The sequence below is a fragment of the Solea solea genome, chromosome 16, assembly GCF_958295425.1.
Source record: "Solea solea chromosome 16, fSolSol10.1, whole genome shotgun sequence".
NCBI lineage: Eukaryota > Metazoa > Chordata > Actinopteri > Pleuronectiformes > Soleidae > Solea > Solea solea.
The window spans coordinates 9,065,360-9,080,063 of NC_081149.1; the positions used below are offsets into that span (position 1 = coordinate 9,065,360).

General features: G+C 43.6%; 1 protein-coding gene across 2 annotated transcripts in view; it reads right to left on the bottom strand.

The window, feature by feature from the left end:
• plekhh3 (pleckstrin homology, MyTH4 and FERM domain containing H3) overlaps positions 1–14,704 on the bottom strand; it is a 39,955-nt gene that overhangs the window by 9,364 nt on the left and 15,887 nt on the right. Inside the window, exons 1-6 of one of the 2 annotated variants that reach the window (XM_058654394.1) lie at positions 12,941–13,170; positions 12,523–12,617; positions 8,172–8,354; positions 6,801–6,958; positions 3,514–3,637; positions 2,437–2,734 (exon numbers count right to left, since the gene is read on the bottom strand). In XM_058654394.1, the coding sequence (XP_058510377.1) occupies positions 2,437–2,734; positions 3,514–3,637; positions 6,801–6,958; positions 8,172–8,354; positions 12,523–12,589 (830 nt within the window). In that variant the 5' untranslated portion in view covers positions 12,590–12,617; positions 12,941–13,170. Of the gene's footprint in view, positions 1–2,436; positions 2,735–3,513; positions 3,638–6,800; positions 6,959–8,171; positions 8,355–12,522; positions 12,618–12,940; positions 13,171–14,704 lie in introns of those variants that run through there. The other variant, XM_058654393.1, reaches the window with a different exon arrangement.

A 14,704-nucleotide genomic window follows, 5' to 3' on the forward strand; every position in this document is an offset into this window, starting at 1 on the left:
GTGCGGCGTGAACAAACGTCAAGACACAAGAAGAAGACGACAAAGATGGCGACAGCGATTTGTTTCATGTAAAGACAGACAGAGGCACCAGCAACGTAGCACTACCAAAGCGAGGCCACTGGCTGCAACAGGTTGGAGGATGACTAAAAACACAAAGATGACACGGAAAGATTCAGAAGTTAATTTTACTGCTCAAAAAAAAAAAAAAGCCCAGCCCATAAGTAGTTTGACAGGAAAAACCCTTCATCCATGCACTGCTGTATACACACAGTTAGTACTGCCTGGCAGAGCCTGTTCTCCTAAGGACGACGCAGTAGTGCTTATGCGTGGTGGAAACACGGCTGAAGTCAGTCACACTCTGCACAGTATGAAAGGTGCTAAACACACCGCAGTGGAAGTCACGAGCTCAGCCCTGCATAAACGTCGAAGGGAAAATAGGAAGGAAACAATTATATCATGATATTTGTCCCAAAACATACAAAACAGTGGACGGAGGGAGGAAAACACGAGGGCCTCAAATATTCTCGAAGACAGAGAGAGGCCCTCTCATTCCCTCCGATGTCTCCCTCCCTCATAACTAAATGGCCACAGGGTGGGATTTGTCCTGCTAAAACATAATTAGGAATGTTCCACTGGGTCTGTGTAATCCTTCCTATACGCTCCTCTTTGGCCCTCTCTACTCTTTCCTCCTCTCTTGCCCCCTTCTCCTCTTCCTCCGCCTCCTCTGCTTTCTTTCTTCTGGCCTATTCGCTCTGACAGCAGACATTCCCTGGGGGTTTCTCAGGGCACTGGGGGGAGTGGAAGAGGGTTTCTGGGCCTCTTGCCCAGCAGCTCCAGTCTTAGCTCTGCCCAGCTGCAGCCTCAGCATTGATGCACACATTGAGAGAGAGAGTGCGTGAGAGTGGCGACAAGACGTATCACAACACAGGCAGCGAACTTCCACAGTGTTATTATGAATCGCTATTGCATGCAAGTCTTCCATTAGCTGAAGGCACAGAGTCCCAGTGCAGAAATATAGATAGAACACTGTTGTGCTTTGATGACACGGCACTGGACAGAGAGTCTGCAGCGGGAGATTAGTACTGCTAATAACTCCGGCACGCACGGCAGACACGGCTAATTCAGACCTGCAAATTCAGCCCTTAAACGCTGGTTCTGTGTGACGAAACAGGCTAACAAAATCAAGACATATCACACTACTGTATCTAAACTGGTGGTTCGGGGATCCTGGCGCCTACTTTTTAGTTACTAGTCTAGACCCTGCGACTGCAGCATTCAACCCTAACCCCCCCCACCATCAGACTCTTGCTCTGATTTCTCTAAAGCTGTTTTCAGACATGAACTGTGGAAAAAAGTTGGAAACTTGTGAGTTAGGACTAGAGTTGAACAACTGGGGGGGAATATTTAATTGGGATTTTTTCAGACAGGTGTTGTGAATGCAATTTGGTTTGCCAAACCCAAACAGGAAAGGACCAGTGGGTGGGATTTAGTGGCATCTATGGGTGAAGATGCTCACTACAACCAGATGAAACCAAGATTCCTTGGAAAAAAGAAGTAACAAAAACACACCTGTCCTGAATTTTCAGGTGATGATTAATAGAAATATGAAACTTTTTCAGCATGTGTCTATTACATTTTTTTTTTAATTTCCATGAAATGCCGCTACTATGACGCTACTTGCTTCAAACTGCAATTTCAAATTGAAAGTGTTCAGAACAGCAAGAGAATGACAGGAACATCCAGGCGAGGGTTGGCAGCTGGCTTGAGCAATGCAGAAGGCAGGAAACCCACTCACTCGCCTGCTGTGAATTATATGGAGCTTTTCCTGCCGTGTTCTCACACGGGTTCACTCAAGATAGTTAACAGAAATTTGACTTCAGAGGTGCTCAGACGATTTCCGGACTTCAGTGCATGTCTGAGCGCAGTTTATGACTCTGGAATCATTGAAATTTGACTCTATTTTTTTTTTGGGTTACGCTCCTCTGATATAATTTTCATCAATATAAAATAATACCACAACATTACCGTTAACTGACAACTGCGGTTTTGAGCACCTAAAACTGTCAACATGGATGAATTTACTGTGCTGTTTTCCATTTGTCTCCCTTAAGTCATATTTCCCAGTTAGACACATCGGAGCCTGTAAAAATAAGGAAAATTCCACATTTTCCATTTGCAATTACAGGTCGGAGATGACGGCTTTCTTGAGTCAACAGGATTTATTTATGGTAAACCCAACCTGAACGCTACATTTACATCTGTTACAAAAATTCAAGTTTCACATAAGCTTAGGGGTCAGACTCCTGAGGAAGTTTTAATTCCAATTTTCCAAAAATATCACCATCTCTCCTCATAGTGGACTTTTCACCTGGTTCATACTCGATCCTCATCTGTACTTTTTGACCATTAAACTCTGTTGTATCAGTTGTATCTCACCTCTTGAGGTGGAATCGCAGGTACTTGAGCACAGTGGGCCCAGGCAGGAAGGTGCAGCTCATGCAGGTGAGTAGCTGCCAGTAGCGGAGGTGAGCGGCAGTGTATGGGGCAGGCGTGTAGCTTGTTTGCTTCACCAGCTGGCAGTAGACCTCGTCACGTAGGGGCCGCAGGTCTAGGCAGGTCTGCAGCACGCCCTGGATAATGGGAATCGGCTCCTGTGCCGACTCCAGCTGCTGCAGGCAGTTGAAGAGCTTCACTGCCTCCTCGCGCACTGAACCATAGCCTTTCCCACTGTGGTCTGGAGAGAGCATAGCAATACGGCTTTTACTTTTTTCTACTAGAATGAGATGTTTTACCCCAGGACATACTGTTGTTTCCATTTTGTCATGTTATAATCACTTAATTGTAGCACAGGCCTGCGAAACAACAAGAATCACTTGTTGCATGCTTGTATTAGAAGAGTGACCTGCACTGCATTGTGCTTAATTCTATGTCTCAGCAATTTAAAACCACACAGTAATCACATATTACACAGCTTATTATCTCCATTTTCCTTGCATACTGCGGTTGCATAAAGTGGCCACACATCGCACCCTGATTGTGAAAAATGGAATTAAATAACACCAAGTCATGTTTACATGGAGGGAAAATATGCATTTGTTTCATCTTTTTTAGAATCTCAGCACACAAAGTTGCTGTTGTTATGAATATCAAAAATGATTTGTAGATTGTCAAACACTTCAGAAATAATAATAATAATTGTTTCATATGGAAATTCAATTGTAGATACTTGTAACAGTTATTCATCAAAGGGACAAAAGTTATAAATCATGTAGAACGTACAAATAATTAGGGTATCTGTACTTTTTTGTACTTTTGCAACTTTAAACTGTTTGTAGATATCGTACAATAACATTTATTTAACATTTAATATGTCAGCCCTGCTAATTAAACGTGACTATGACTTGCAATAGACCAATCAGAATCAGCCGTCTAATTAGTTTATCATTGTTTTTATCTACAGCTACACACACAACTTATATGATAATGTACGGCATGTAAATGTTAACCACTTACACGTGTGCTCCAGGCTGCCGTAGGGGAAGGGAAGCAGTGGCGCGTACAGGGGGCCCTGGGTGTACTTCAGGATGGGGTTGTGCTGGTAGATGTGCTCCACCACCTCAGGGTTGAACTTGTTCTCCTGCAGCACACAAGGGAACCCATTGTGACGTTAACATCATCAGACACAGTAAAGAACAAACTTTTGTACGTCTTCGGTGAGCCAGTGGTTCGAACTGACGGCGAGTCAGCGAGCGGGTGATTGAGTGTGCAGTTTGTCTGTCAGGGGTGAGCAGGGTCGACCGAACCGGGGTCACTCACAATCCGGCTCTGGCAACTTTCAAAGCAGCAAGAAGGTCAAGTGATGACCCAGCAAAGCACACGAGCATGACTGACACGTTATATTTTATCTGCCGGTGTCAATGGGTTTCATGTGCGTGTGTCTGTGTCTTTCCCTGCCGATGTGGATAGATGCCTTCCAGTCGTACAGATGGCTTCCAGCACCTGTTGCTCATTAGTAACATTGCCACTGACCCCCCCCCCCCCCACCACCACCACCACCTCAATCCAGCAACCCATTCACTCTGGCTACAAGACAAGTACGCCCTCCCCATCTTTAGTGGGGCAAAGTTGACACATTCCTCTGAAGTGTCTGGTGCACACTGGTGACAGGTTTGTCTGTTTGAACTGTGGGAAAGAGATTCTGCGGGCCACATCCAGCAGAACACAGCAACAAAACCGAGGATGAAATTCAAACACTGTATATTTTCATGGATAGACACCCCTCCCCCCCAGAAAGTTTCTCATTCCCTTTGGTCTTTCCCAGAAAGTTCTACACTTTAGGAAACATGCATATTTTCTCCCTTGCCAAATTCTGCAAGAGGACATTGACACCGTTGTCCTGTCTGCACAGAGGAGACAAAGCTACAGCTAGCACCTGCTAACTTAACAGCCAAACTCTGTATGAGAGAAACACAAAGGTGCATTCAGTTGCATACTTTTTCACAATTTATTTTCTTGTCATTGAAAATATATATATATATATATATATATATATACATACATACATATATACATACACATATATGCCAATGATCATAGAATGTGACATAAAACAATAAAGTAGGTGGTGTCCCTGTAAATGTCTCAGGACACCACCTACTTATTGTTTTTATGTCACATTCTGTGATCCTTGGCATTAGGTTTGGAATGATGCGACTGAAAGGTGTAAAAGGTGTAAAGGGTTCCACTCCAGGTTTAAGAGAGCCAGAGTCAGAAAATGACCTTTAGAAAGAGCAACTGGGCTATGCAAGTTTTCATAGATATGGATTGATATTGATATTGTGATATTTGATGCCACTTCAAATGATGCAACAAGGTCACTGGTCATAAACCAACTACTTTATTTGGAGGTCAAACTAAAACTGAGAGCACCTGAAATGTGACCAACACTGGAGTGCACACTGCAACTACTGTAAATGCAGTGGGTGAAAGTTGAACCAGGAAGTTTGTGTATTAGTGAAAAACAGACAGCAAACTTGGTTTGATTATCCAAACTCACAACTTGCGTCGCTGCACTCTGACTTTAGTCTTACTCCCTGCTCATCTGCTTTTCAGCTTTTCTCTCCATTTTTTTTTCTCTCTTTCACACATGGCCTCTTGCTGCAAGTTCAAGGCTAAGAACTGCCATCCCCTTCTCTCCCTTGTGTCTGCGGCTGGAACATGAATCTGTGCTTTAAAGAAAAGCGTGCAGTTCTGTTCGCACAAAGACTCCTCTGTTCTTCCCCTCTTTGATTTCTGCAGCAGTTGTTCTAATCTCACACTACAGAGGGACAACACCTCGCCTTGATAGAGTGTTCCTCATTGTGTGAAGAGGAAAGTGAGAGAGAAAAAGTGACAGGCTGGGAGGGAACATGAAAGACTGAGGGAAAACGCTGAAACAACAAATAAGGAGCACTTTAAAAACAAGTTCCCCCTCTTTGCGATACATACGGGCAGACAGAGGAGAGCAGATTAACCACTTTTTTTGCGATTAGAGAATCTTGTTAGAACGTTATGGAGACAAAAGCCCGGGCATCTGGCCCTCCTCCACCTCCTCTGCCAAAGCTGCCCCTCTCTTCACCCCGGGGACAGATTGATGCAAGGCAAGTCATCTGTCTGCTCAATGAGATTCCAGCACGCCGTGTTCTCTAGCAACCCTTGGTCTAAAAATATGACTGTCACTTATAAAAACACTCCCTCCATGTGAGGAGGTAAAGGAGGAAGCCTCCCGTTAAAAACTCCTGAGCAGCGAGTCATTTATCATACAGTTATCTTGAAGTAACTGTTCTTCACCTACAGTATTGCCGTCATTACCTCGGCCACATGGGCTATGTTTTCCACTGCATTTGTTTGCCTGTGAGCAGCATCGCTCAAAAAGTAAAGGACACATAGTGAGGAAATTTTATGGGGATGTAGGAAGAAATTATTGGACTTTGGTGGTGATCCAGACACAGTTTGTTTTCAAAACGATTGCTAACCTTGCCAAATGGGACAGTGCACTGATACAGTGGGGAAACAAGAGCAACCTTGGTGGACCTTTGCACTCTCCGAGTGCTTTCTACACTTTGGTCATTTGATGGATTAAGATGAGGTCATTCTACAGAGAAAGTCAAGTACAGGAAACTTTGGACTCCTGGCTCAATGTGGTTGCACGGTTTCCATGGTGACAAAGCAGAGGGGGTAAATAATATATAGCCCTGTGACTGTTGCTGTGTGTTAATTTGGATACTCCATGTGCAAATTTACACATGTTACACACGCGTGTATGTCTTGGCAAAGTGTGAATTTCAAAAGAGGTGTGGCCTTCAAACTAAACTTCACTGACTTGACTTCAGAATGTACGTTTTACGACCTTTTATATGTCCTTTGCTGCATGTGACCTGGAACTCACCCCACCATCGTCACCTAAATTTAGGGGTCTGAGAGTAGCATTAGGTATCTTGACCATGTATACCTGCCTACATTCATTGACTTGCTGCTATGCCATTGTCTGATTAGATAATTGCTTTGACAAGCAGTTGAATGGGTGTAACTAATAAAGTGACCTTTGAGCGTCCAGCATTACACACTAACTTTTGACCATTCTGGTACATCTGTCACTTTTTAATAAAAATGTGGCCTTAAAAACCTGTTCAAGTTCAATATATACAGCCTACACTCACTTGGTGTAAGTGCAATTTAAAAGTAATAAGAAAGAACACAAACTGAGGCAGCAGCAGTGTGCATATGTACAGTATGTTGGCACAATATATCGTGTGGTCTACCTCGATGTCTCTGATCAGGAGCTGCGTTGGCGTTTCCACTGGTGCTTTGGTATCAATGATCTTCTGGATGGCACACGCCCAGTGCACAGCTTCGTTGAAGTGCTTGGTGTATAGCCTGTAGCAGTGCTTCCGCCCATATACTGTGATGCTCCAGTAGCCTGTAACACACGCACAAAAACCATGGCAGTTTACGTGACTAGTAATTGTTATTCAAACTGCAACTAAATTGTAATTTCAGTAAATGGGGAAGAGGCCAGTGAAAAGTTCACTGGAAGGGGAAGCCCGCATATCTGGCGTGACTCCTTCCTCCTGACTTCTTCTCATGGTTTCACAAGGGATCAAAGGTCACGTTGAGAGCAACCTTAGGCCACGCCAAAACAAAACAAGGACAATTACTGCACGTGCGAGGTGTTAAACCCCTCTCTTCTCTTGTGACACACTGCTATAAGAGTGTAAGCAGTGCTTCCTCCTTGTGCAGAGGAAGTATTAGAATACCCCGCCCAGCCTGCCTGCAAAACTGTAGCCGTCATCGGACTATACTGCCAAGTCACTTGACACCACGTCCTTCTTTGTTTAGGTTTTTGGTGAAGTACAAACATGAACTGACATCACGCCATGAGATGGTGTTACTGTTAATGCTTATTTTGAACCTGCTTGGTGCACTCGTGTGAAGGGTCAGTGATGCCACAGACAGAACCATTAGGAGGAAGTGGTTTAAGAAGAAACACAAAGTTATTCAGTAGTGGAACAGCCAATGAAGTTTGTGGCAAAGCCACTGTTGAAAGCCCACCTCTGTCCAGAAAAGTCCCATGGTATATTGCGTTAGTAAGAACTATGTTTGGATTTCTACAATGGTTCGGAGAGTTTAAGTGGTTTGGTGAAGTCGGCAGGACATAAAACCTCCATTGACGGACAGGCAGACAGACAGTAAATGGTGTGTTTGAGCTAAACATTAACTTGGGGAGGAAACGGACAAGTCATTCCTGTGTTCCCTCCCATTCAATGAACACACTTCTTTTCCAAGTCAATGACCTTTGTTTCTTTCATCCGAGAAATGGAAGCGGGGATGCCCACGCTGATTCCTCAAATATGAGGTTTCAAGACCAACCTTGAACCGAGCTTTGGAAGAAACCCAGCAGGGGCTTCCCAGTCTTACTCAGAATGACTAGGAGGGGAAATGGGACCATAACATGTCACCGACATAAAAGCCAAAACAACCTCTTAGGAATCTTTAAAAATGTCTCCTCACCACACTGGGAAATAACACATGTAAATGGTTTCTACAGAGTTTATAGGGAAGTATATGTGGACATGACTCACCTACGCATGAGCCTGTCTGTGTTTCGTTATCTACATTTGTGGATTGCTCACCTGTTTCCTTGTATGTCTGCTTGTCGGGCCAGATGACGGAGCAGAGGTTGGTGAGGACCATTGTGCCGAGTCTGCGGGCTCCTTTCTCTGGTCCACTGTAATAATCCAGTGAGTCCTGGCTCAGCACAAACCAGTATCGCCGCTGCTTAATCCAGTTTCCCCGCACCTCGCGCAACAGCCAACCTTTTCAACAGGAAAACATATACAAAACATGCATCATATGACTGCTAAAGCATAAAATTAAATAACCCAGAGAAGGGCTTTCGATGATAATTTCATTAAATCATTAGTTGACTGATAGATAGAACAGAAGAAACATTGTGAAGTAAATTCTGTTACTGTTTTCTAGAGATGCAACTTCAAGTAAAAATAAAATAAAATAAATAAATACAAATAATATCTATGAATATTCTTTTTACTGAAATCACAGACATCTATTTGTCCTTTCATATTGTCAATGCAGAGATTTTTGTTTTGTTTTTTTGTTGTTTTTTAAATAAATGGTGTCAAAGTCAAGACAGAACTCAAATAAGTCACATGGTAAAAAAGATTAAACATTAAAAAAAATATTAATCTGCAAGATTTATTACAGCTCAACAGAAGAGTGCCGACTCCATACCTCATTAAGGCTAGGTTCTTAGACCTTTTTTGATACTCATGCCTAGACTTTGGTTTTCGAAGCAAAACTTTTTTCCCATGAAAATACATATGCTAAAACTTTATTTCAGTCAAGATAACAATTAACACATGAAATATAGCCCAAAGTATATGGATTTATAGCTTGTATTTTCCCCTGCTTGGAGAATTTTGATAGCAGTCGTCAATCATGTTGATACTTTCTGCCACTCCTTTCATTTTTGCAAACAGACAAAGCCTCAAGTGCACAATAACTACACACCAAAACAGTAATTTCCCTTCAAAGGGTCTGGATGGTAGGTGGGCTAGTCGTGGAGCTGCTAAACCAGTGCTGCCACACCATGTCTTCACTAAGAATAAATGCAGAGGCATGTAATTATCTATAAAGTTTGTAGCAGACTGTATGTGACTGCCTTGTTGGGGTAAATAGTAGGGGATAAAAATACAGCCGGTTAATGGCATAGGCTTTAAAAGCTGCATGCAGCCAACATAATTACCACTTTAGGGGCTGACAAAGTGAGAAAAGGAGGGAGAGAGAAAAGGAGGGAGAGGTACTGGGACTGTGTGACAGTTCAAGACAAAGCGAGTGAAGAAGTCATGCCTTCAGCCAGCGGTTAAGACATGCCCGCTGATCTTGCCAGGCCTGGCTCTACAATGCAAGGCTGTTGTGTTCCCAAAGTCCTAAGGGTTTGGAAGACTGCTTGAGCCCAGATCTACTGTTCCCAAACAACAGTGAACCTCCTCTCCTACTTAAACTATGTGTGCAAATTGCTCCTAATAAATATTTAATCTTGGAGTAGATAAATAATCGAGTCTGGCAGAGCTGTGTCCAGGTGCTGCCCAGAGAGAAACCGACAGAGGAGAAGTACGACTGGTAGGGGTTCAGCGGTCATCCAGAGGGCTGCTGCGGAGACTGGCACTTGGTCCTTCCACCTGGTCAAAGTCAAAGGCGGACTACCTGGGAGGGCAAGGCACTGCTATACACTGCAGTGTAGGTGGCTGTGTATGCGAGTCCATACAGTTGGTGCATGTATACTTCAGAGTGGTTTTAAAAAGGAACAATTAGGCAATGAACCTTCAACTTCCGAACATGTGAAAGCGCCAATGACGCCACACCAGCAGCACAGCTTCCTCTGTGGTTAGCAATCTGTGCACCACCTGTGTGATCAGTTTTTTTCCCTTCTTGCCTTAAAAAGTGGCTTTGCACAGAGCGCAAAGTCCTCCACTCCCCCGCTACTGCTCTGAAATAAAAATAAAGAAAGAGGAAGACATGAAGGCCCAGTCTCGCAGGCTATGTTTCCTGTTTGAGAACACTTCTATATGATAGAAGTGCCAGGTTTGAACTCACCATAAACCCACCCAAAATAGCCCAATGTAAAAACCATGGAGGTACTTAACACCACATCAGAGGGGGGCACCATCACAACCCAATGCGAACGGGATAAATAAAAACCATGAGGTAAGTCAGGCTGAGCTTGCTGACTGGGTGAGAAGCATGGTGGGTGAGAGGAGCAGGTCTTGCCATCGAGACGCCACACTCACAGACAGGAGATGTCACGCAGACGCTGCTCTTTTCTGGAACTTTAAAAAATGGATGATAAGCCTGAGAGCACACAGCAGCAGGGCCCCGTGTGTACCCCTACCCTGGTCCCCCATCTGGATCACATCTCTGTGGTAGGCTAATGCCTCCCCTGGGGGCTATGGCTCGCCCTTAATTTGTTTCATTTGTGACCCCTGACCCCACACACACACCCTGCCCCCAGACTGAGAAGACAATCTCTCTCTCTCTCTCTCTCTCTCTGTGCCTTTCCGTGTCTTTTTTTACTGCAAACCTCCTGTCACTTTCTGAGTAAAAGAATATTTCATCCATGGATTTTTAAACAAATATAGTGCTGAAACAAGGCCACAGAAAACAAAAGCAAAAAACATATTTCAACTCTAAAATTTGTTTGCTCTGCAGGCCTTTGCATGCCGACATTTCACAAGAAACCTTTAGGCTGTTGGCTGTTGTCAGTTGGATCTTTGCCAATTCATATTTTGGGATTTAACAAAGAAACCAGACACGCAGTATAATAGGGCCGTCACTTCTCAACTGAAATTGGGTTATCCATTCAAACTTGGAGGCGAAATTTCAAATTGAAACCTTCCATTTGAATTTAAAATATACAGGCTAGAAGCACAGCAGACCGTCTGAAGTAATTACCATAATGTCCTCCTCAGGGTGCTGTGAGTGCAATTTGGCCTTAAATCCACCCCTAGCCCAAAATTAAGACTAATGTTGATTTTGCTGTGAAAATGAAGGACACAAGCTTGAAGTATTTCTGGTTCCTCACTATAGTTTGCTAAATAATGAACAAATCTGCACAATCTGCTATTAGTTTAGCAGTCAGTTCCACCTGAGGTGTCACAGATGTCTAGTGCAGCCTCACATGAGTCCAATTGTGCTCACGTGTGGGGGGAGGGGTGTGATTATCCAAAAGTAGGATTTTTGGAAAAAGAGACAGCCCATCCTTCAGTATCATTGTTACATACACAAGCAGCCCACGACTATACTTCGACAGACTGAGTTGTGGTTTATTGGAGCATGAAAAGCTGTGAGTCACAGTTCATTTTATCCATAAATCAACAAAGATTGTCAATAAACCAGTATCTGCATCTCCATTCACCCTTCCCTGAATGTTGATGCCCTATTTTGGATACTGGGGCAACAATAATGTTGCCATGTAGCCTCAGGATGTCCTGATGAAAAAGTTAAATGAAAACAGGGAAAAACCTACAGAACAAAAGGGAAAGACCCCAATGGAGGACGTTATTCAGCACAAAGATAACTCACTACTATAGTTCTCTCTGATGTGATGTGGTAGAGGATGAGGGCATAGAGCACAAGCTAGAATTCCAGGTGACAATGCAATCAATGGCCCAAGGAAAGTAGCTGTCCTCTGTTTTGGAGGGGAAACAAGCGCCATCACTTTACAGGAAGACGGGGACAGAGACATGCAAGCTAAAGCCGCATAGCAACTGCTGTCAGAATTAGGCAATATCGCTGCCCCTTTCCAAACAGCATGTAACTTATCCAAGTGCTGGCATTTTACTGCTCCCCTTCGGTAGCAGGACAAGAAGAGAGAAAAAAAAAGAGAAGAAAAACACAGAAATATCCTATGAGATCATTCCTCAAAAGCATCAGACACACAAGATGGGGGCTCCTGATGCCAGGAGCTGTCCTTACTTGAACACACAGAGAGAGGCGGGAGAGTGGGAGCAGCTGTGGGCCACATGTGGTCAGAGTGAGGTTGGCTACAGGGCGACAGCACAGCATGGAGCTGCGACAGTACTTATTAGAAGACGGTTATTGTACTTAATGAAATGACCAGCACTAGCCTGGCCGTGCCATGAATCCATTTATTAAGTGAAAGAGGAAAGTGAAGCAACAATTAATATATTTTATTATTGATAATAAAAGTATTATAATGATAGATTAGAACACAGTACAACACACAAAAGGCAATTCATTAGAACTAGTAATCAGAGAATATATTTAATCAAAGCTGTACTTATCTCTACTGAACAAACAACAAGGCATATGACTAGCCTCATCAGCTGATCAATCCAAAGCCGAACAGTATATGGGTTAGGGTTAAACATGCATATATATATATATATATATATACACACACACACACACATATATACATATATATGTACATAAAAGACTCACCTTTGACCAGCACTTCAGGTTCCTCCTCCAGGCCCATTTTATTCTTGTCAAAGATCAGGGTCTTCATCTCTTCATGTCCCTCTGACACAGTGTGTCTGTGTGGAAGAGCAGAAAGAGAATGTAAATAACTCCGTTTCCCTCTCACCTCAAGTCTTCTCTTGCATGCTGCTACCCCATTGGATGGCTAATTGGCCCGCAGACACACAGTTGGCTGCAAAATAACCCTAACACACCCACCCAGTGACCACCACTCTCAAATGGGACTCCGTGCCAACTGCAAGTCTCTCTGATACTCTTAGGTGGGGATCACACAAGGGTGGGGGGATTGGAAGAAGTGCCACAAATATCTGTCCTCCAGCATTATCCCCACTTTCCCTCCCTAGCAGCACGCAGGAGCACTGCACACGCTGATGCATACCACGCCACTGTGGACAGCTCCAGTCTCCTTTATCACCCTGGTCCGCAAGCTGAGTGGGCGACTGAAAATAAACGTGACAGAGCGACGCCGGCCTGATTCCCCGTCAACCAGCTCACGTCTCTCAGAGGAAGGTGGGGGGTTCAAGGGGTCACAGCCTTGGATAGCTACAGCCATAGACATCAAAAACATCTGTAAATGTACTGAACAACTGTCCTTTTCTTTGCCTTTTTTAATGCCTCATGTCCACATCTGCAGCTACTTCCAGCTGCAGTGAATCCTCGGCATCTGGCGCTGCTGTGATCAAATTTAGACTTATGTTATCTCAGGCCAAGGTCCATTTCCAGTCTGTAAGATTGTTTAGAGGTTTTATCTCCCCCAGTTTATTTACCCAATTACTCATTTACTTTCTGCATTTCCTTGGTCTAACTGGCATGTTTGTTAAGTACAAGCGACAAAACCCCTCCTTCCTGTCCTCCTCTTCCTGGGATCACAGCTCAGGAAATTGAGCCCACTCTCCCCGGAAGGGATATTCGGCACCTTTCCTCACCACACCAGCTGATTCGTGTCATTATTGATCTGATAATTCCTGGAAGGTTCCTCCTCACGGAAGAGAGCAATAATCAATAAGTCTGAATATAGCCTTATCAGTGTTGTCTTATCTTTCCATTTCCCTTTTGAGTGCTCTGACCTGATCCTGACTAACACCAGAGCCCATCAAGTCACCCATGTGACAAGGTTTCTCAAACAGCACCATTATTAAACCTATACTATGAATCCTGATTTGGCTTCTCTGATTTAATCAAATGTTTGATGGCATCAACAAAGCATCTCTGCCCAGAGAACTCACTGGATATTTCTCTTTCTCAGACCATTCTCTACAAATCAAAGATATGGTTGTTGATCAACAGTTTGTGAAATACTCATAATAATAGACACGCCCATTAGGCAACTACAAGTCAAAGTCGCTTAAATGATTTTTCTTCCCCATTCGGATGGTCGGTTTGAACCTCAGCAACCTTCTTCTTCTCAACCATGTCTACATGCATTATTGCTCCGAGTTGCTTCTATGTGACTGGCTGATACACATATTTGAGTTAACAAGCACTAGTGACGATGTTCCTGATTAAGTAGCCAGTGAGTCAATATGGAGTTTTTCTGTATGTGCGTATAACCTCATTCTAATTCAATTAAATTCTGTTGCTTTCTGCTGTGAATGCATCTCACCCAGACAATGTCCCACTGCAGAAAGAAGCATGCAAGAAAAGTTTCAGGAGTTAATGCTACTCCCGCCCATGCTGCCACTGTATACACAAATGCTCCCTGCCTGCCACAGAATTGACCTACGGGGATCTCCGTCAGTCTGCACATCAACAGAGCACACTTAGAAGCATTAAAATAAACGCGGCCATGTGAGGACGTCTCATATTTGAGGTTGTTAATAACCCCTGCTACATAACAGAGACATGCATTCAGACAGCAGTCAGTGATGTAATGCAACAAAGTAATAATACTTTTCTCACTTAAGTATTATTGGGGGGCATTTGTAATTTCCTGGGTACTTTGCCTTTTACCCACTACAATTCCTAAATAAATTGCATCCTTCAGCTCAAGTACATGTCTTTGTTATGCCATCAAAACAAAACAAACAAAAAAAAACACCTAACAATGTTGGGTCCACTGACATGGAACACAAAAATTAAGACGGAACTGGCAGCCATTCATAATGTTGCATTACTGCTTCCTTCTCTAATCTCCTAGCCTTAT